General features: G+C 44.9%; 1 protein-coding gene across 1 annotated transcript; it reads left to right on the top strand.

Moving 5' to 3' along the window:
* Nucleotides 1-471: 471 nt before the first annotated feature.
* On the top strand, nt 472-4,718 carry LOC119429416 (NLR family CARD domain-containing protein 3; the record flags this gene model as incomplete). Its single annotated transcript, XM_037697049.1, is given in 5 exon segments — nt 472-501; nt 1,633-1,746; nt 2,160-2,238; nt 3,296-3,521; nt 3,616-4,718. Coding segments are annotated over 5 exon segments (1,552 nt in total), but the record flags the coding sequence as incomplete, so codon positions are not given.
* Nucleotides 4,719-5,567: the final 849 nt, after the last annotated feature.

The raw sequence follows: 5,567 nt of genomic DNA, 5'->3' as shown, positions 1-5,567 counted from the left end.
AAGTTCAGATGGAGCAGATAATCCACTTGAACAGTTTGATGGTTGTGAAATAAATCAGAGTTCATTCTGCTTCACTTTAGTTTTTAGACTTCCTCCTTTCTGCAGCAGGAAACAGTTTGATCAGGAGAAGATCAGAGTTGATGTTCAGATGAATGATTTGTGTTTCCTCTGCAGGTGAAGGTAGAAAGTGTGTGTGAGCTGATGTGAATTCAGCAGCATGGATCAGTGTGAGGACAGAGAGGAGGGAGTCCCTCCCTCTAAAACCACTCTGTGTGGGGAACATGAGAGCCAGAGCAAAGATCAGAGGTGACATCTCCAACTGTCCACGACTCTTCTCCATGTCAGAGCTCAGCACTCACAGCAACACACTGACTTTATTCACAGGAACACACCTGGACCTGGACCTGGACCTGGACCTGGACCCAGCTGTGTGTCCTTAAAGAGCAACTTCTCAAAGGATTTTCATATTAATTTCAAACAAAGAGTTTCCTCCAACAACCAGTAAGTTTCTCTCAGAGTCCAGTCGAGGCTGGATGATATTAAAGATAATTGTTTTCTGTTGAACGACTTTGAGTTGATTTTTATTTCATTTCTCTGAGACTAAGTTGCTGCTTTCTGTCTGTAACTTGTTTCAAACTCTTGTTGAACAAAGAGAATAAATGTCACATCATGTGAGTTTTAAAGGATGCTGATTGTGTCGTGAACAAAGCTGCTGATGACAGAATCCAGCAGGAACCAGAACCAAACTGAGCCTTCAGCTCTGCTTTTTATTCTTCTCATGTTCAGATGATCCATCAGATGATTTTAGATGAAATGATGAACATCAGCTGAAGTTGGAGCTCATTACCGTCTCCATGGTAACAGAAACTCTCAGCTGTCTCAGACTGACAGTTACAAACATCCAGGATCAAATCTCCAGTGGAAAAACCAAGACCCTCCTCTAAAACTCTGACTGACAGAGACAGAACCAGAACTCCCATCACAACCAGTTTCACTGTTAGTTTCCAGAACATCAGCAACAATCTGGACTTTTTGCTGGTTTTACTAGTTTTTGGTACCAGTCTGGTCTCCTGTAACTGGTTTAAAGTCTGAATGGTTTCCAGCTGATTTCCACGTCTCCTTCATTCTGGGACAGAGTCCGAGCTAACAGATCTGGTCTAAACCCTCCTTGGTTCTGGTCTCTGAGTGGAGGTTCAGGTTTTTCCAGCAGCTGACACAAAGAAAGGCTGCTGTGTTCAGCTTGTTGTGTAGTTTCAGAGAACTTCCAGAACCAGAGAGTTCAGGCTGTGATTCTGAGTCCACCTTCTCCTCTCTCAGTCTCTAACAAACACAGAGGAGGCTGCAGCTCTCTGCTCTGCTGCTGACAATAATCTGGATTACTCAACTACACACTCATCCACTTTAATCCAGTTCAAGAAGAACAACATGTATGCTGCAGGAAGAGGAGGAGAACTGGAGAAGATGGACTGTAGAATTACAGATGTGGTGTCCTGCAGCTGGAAAGGATCGTTTCAGGATCAATAACTGAGAACAAATAATCCTGTCACTTTCATCCAGAATGTTCCAGAATCCAGACTCAGGATCTGACACCAATCACCATGACTCAGTCATTAAATGTAACTTTTTTAACAGGATCCATCAGAGACTCAAAGCTGGACCTGAACCCAGCTGTGTGTCCTTAAAGAGCGACTGGTCAAAGTATCGTCTTATTGATTTTAAATCAGTCCAGCCTCCATCAGCAGAGAGGTGAGCTGTCTCTAAATGTTGTAACTGTGTAAAATGTAACTGAGTCAGTCTGAAATGTTTTCATTCCAACATGTGTTTCATGTGAGCTCAGCTCTTTTTCACACATTTCTATGTTCACATGTGAAGCGGTGTGTGTTGGATGTTTTCTCCAAACTCAGCAGTCAAAGTGAAAGAATGGAGGTTGTAGGAGGAGTTTCTGAGTGTCTGTAGGTCACCAGCTGGTCCAGCAGGTGTCACCTTTGACCTTTGCTTCAAACACAGTGTAGGTAGGAACTTCCACTCAGGTGGCAGGTGTTGCTGGATGGAGGAGGACAAATAGTTTCTGGATCCTGACTCCACATGGACCTTTAGCTGGTGTTTGTCTCTGTGTGGACAGACACAAGTGGAGCTAATTCTTCATGATTCCTCCACAGAGTGGACCAGCAGAGCTCAGAGGTTCCCAGTGCTCAGTCTGCCCAGCAGCATCAAACACAGCTGGACTCCATATTTATGGTGCGTTCATGTACAACAAGTACTTTTCCATGTGTTGTGTTCACTGTCATCTCCATGCTGCACTTTGTAGACCAGTGGACAGTCAGTCTGTCCAACATGTAGACCAGTGGACTGTCAGTCTGTCCAACATGCAGACCAGTGGACTGTCAGTCTGTCCAACATGTAGACCAGTGGACTGTCTGTCTGTCCAACATGTAGACCAGTGTACTGTCAGTCTGTCCAACATGTAGACCAGTAGACTGTCAGTCTGTCCAACATGTAGACCAGTGTACTGCCAGTCTGTCCAACATGTAGACCAGTGGACTGTCAGTCTGTCCAACATGTAGACCAGTGGACTCTCAGTCTGTCCAACATGTAGACCAGTGGACTGTCAGTCTGTCCAACATGTAGACCAGTGGACTGTCAGTCTGTCCAACATGTAGACCAGTGGACTGTCTGTCTGTCCAACATGTAGACCAGTGTACTGTCAGTCTGTCCAACATGTAGACCAGTAGACTGTCAGTCTGTCCAACATGTAGACCAGTGTACTGTCAGTCTGTCCAACATGTAGACCAGTGGACTGTCAGTCATTCCAACATGTAGACCAGTGGACTGTCAGTCATTCCAACATGTAGACCAGTGGACTTTCAGTTTGTCCAACACGTAGACCAGTGGACTGTCAATCATTCCAACATGTAGACCAGTGGATTTTCAGTCTGTCCAACACGTAGGCCAGTGGACAGTCAGTCTGTCCAACACGTAGACCAGTGGACAGTCAGTCTGTCCAACACGTAGACCAGTGGACTGTCAGTCTGTCCAACACATAGACCAGTGGACTCTCAGTCTGTCCAACATGTAGACCAGTGGACTGTCAGTCTGTCCAACATATAGACCAGTGGACTCTCAGTCTGTCCAACATATAGACCAGTGGACTGTCAGTCTGTCCAACATGTAGACCAGTGGACTGTCAGTCTGTCCAACATGTAGACCAGTGGACCGTCAGTCTGTCCAACATGGATCTGATGTTTGGCTCCATGATTTCAGTCTGATGTGTCATTCAGATATTTTTCTGTTCCAGCTGCTGGAGGACAACATGGTCACTTTTGTGAAGAACGAGCTGAAGAAGATCCAGAAGGTTCTGATCCCAGATTACCCAGAATGCTTAGAGAGTCAGAGAGAGGATGAGGAGGTGCTGGAGGCTGAGGATGAAGAGCAGAGGAGGAGCAGAGAGGCATTGATGAAGATCACAGTTTACTTCCTGAGGAGGATGAAGCAGGAGGAGCTGGCTGACCGTCTGCAGAGCAGTAAGAGGATTTCTATAAACATTTAACTTTTGAGATTTCATTGTTGAGAGGAATTTATTCTTTAATTAATAAATGTATGATTTTGTTTGTTCAGGACAAGTTGCAGCAGTTTCTCATCGTAACCTTAAAAGTTGTGTGAAGAAGAGGTTCCAGTGTGTGTTTGAGGGGATTGCTAAAGCAGGAAACCCAACCCTTCTGAATGAGATCTACACAGAGCTCTACATCACAGAGGGAGGGACTGGAGAGGTCAATGATGAACATGAGGTCAGACAGATTGAAACAGCATCCAGGAAACCACACACACCAGAAACAACCATCAGACAAGAAGACATCTTTAAACTCCCACCTGGAAGACATGAACCAGTCAGAACAGTGATGACAAAGGGAGTGGCTGGCATTGGGAAAACAGTCTTAACACAGAAGTTCACTCTGGACTGGGCTGAAGACAAAGCCAACCAGGACATCCACTTCATGTTTCCATTCACTTTCAGAGAGCTGAACGTGCTGAAAGAGAAGAAGTTCAGCTTGGTGGAACTTGTTCATCACTTCTTTACTGAAACCAAAGAAATGTGCAGCTTTGAAGACTTCCAGCTTGTGTTCATCTTTGATGGTCTGGATGAGTGTCGACTTCCTCTGGACTTCCACAACAATCAGATCCTGACTGATGTTACAGAGTCCACCTCAGTGGATGTGCTGCTGACAAACCTCATCAGGGGGAAACTGCTTCCCTCTGCTCGCCTCTGGATAACCACACGACCTGCAGCAGCCAATCAGATCCCTGCTGAGTGTGTTGGCATGGTGACAGAGGTCAGAGGCTTCACTGACCCACAGAAGGAGGAGTACTTCAGGAAGAGGTTCAGAGATGAGGAGCAGGCCAGCAGGATCATCTCCCACATCAAGACATCACGAAGCCTCCACATCATGTGCCACATCCCAGTCTTCTGCTGGATCACTGCTACAGTTCTGGAGGACGTGTTGAAAAGCAGAGAGGGAGGAGAGCTGCCCAACACCCTGACTGAGATGTACATCCACTTCCTGCTGGTTCACACCAAAGTCAAGAAGGTCAAGTATGATGGAGGAGCTGAGACAGATCCACTCTGGAGTCCAGAGAGCAGGAAGATGATTGAGTCTCTGGGAAAAGTGGCTTTTGAGCAGCTGCAGAAAGGAAACCTGATCTTCTATGAATCAGACCTGTAGTGAATCACGTGAGGTACGTGTCACTTGTTGTATGACAAATATATGAATTATATATGCATACAATATTCACGAGTTCTTCATTTTTCTGACTGTGTAATGCCGTGCATTGAATTTAAAGGAATGCGAACGAGAGACGTTATTACCTTTGACCCATCAAATGAATGGAATCATTTATTTTCAGAATCAAAGTTTAACATCAAACATTTACATTAATTTGGCAAAAATATGAAAATAATAACAGACAGTTTCACAAATAATGAACTTCAAATCACTCGGCGGTGATTTGAGGACTTTGCTTCAGATACTTCTAAGAATATCTGTACTGATTTATGAGAGAGAAGAGTTTAAGATGAAAGGAGATTATCTTACAGAGAACTATGTGAGGGAATTTAATCTGTTTGACCAGAAGTTGCACGCTCCCATCAGGTATCTCAGCTTTGCCCACGGTACACTTGGTCGAAGAAGAAGTCTTTACCTGGTTTGACGATAGATCAGCTCAGTAAGAGTCCTTCAGACTGTTTCAGCGCCTCCGTTGAGAGCAGCTAAAAATCCTCGGAGAGTCGTGCGTGGTTAGCTCAAAACAGAATTATAATCCCAAACGTCTCTGGTTCTTCATAACTCCAAACTCTTCATAACTCTTGGACTCTTCATTGCTCTGAAGCTTTCAGAACCGGCTGCACTCTCAATCTTGGAACTCTCACATTCTCCAGAACTCTACTGCACTCTGGCAGAACCGGGAAGTTGTCACATTTTAAATGAGTTTACTTCCGGGTTTACTTCAGAGCTTTCTGATTCGTGGATGGACCAGAAAGAGGAGTGGTTTTGACGTAAGGTGTTTATCAACAGTCG

Source organism: Nematolebias whitei, unplaced genomic scaffold, assembly GCF_014905685.2.
Source record: "Nematolebias whitei isolate Nwh7 unplaced genomic scaffold, NemWhi1 Nwh_scaf_1045, whole genome shotgun sequence".
NCBI lineage: Eukaryota > Metazoa > Chordata > Actinopteri > Cyprinodontiformes > Rivulidae > Nematolebias > Nematolebias whitei.
Note: the sequence above shows the minus strand (reverse complement) of the source record. Positions and strands in the feature narration are given on the sequence as shown.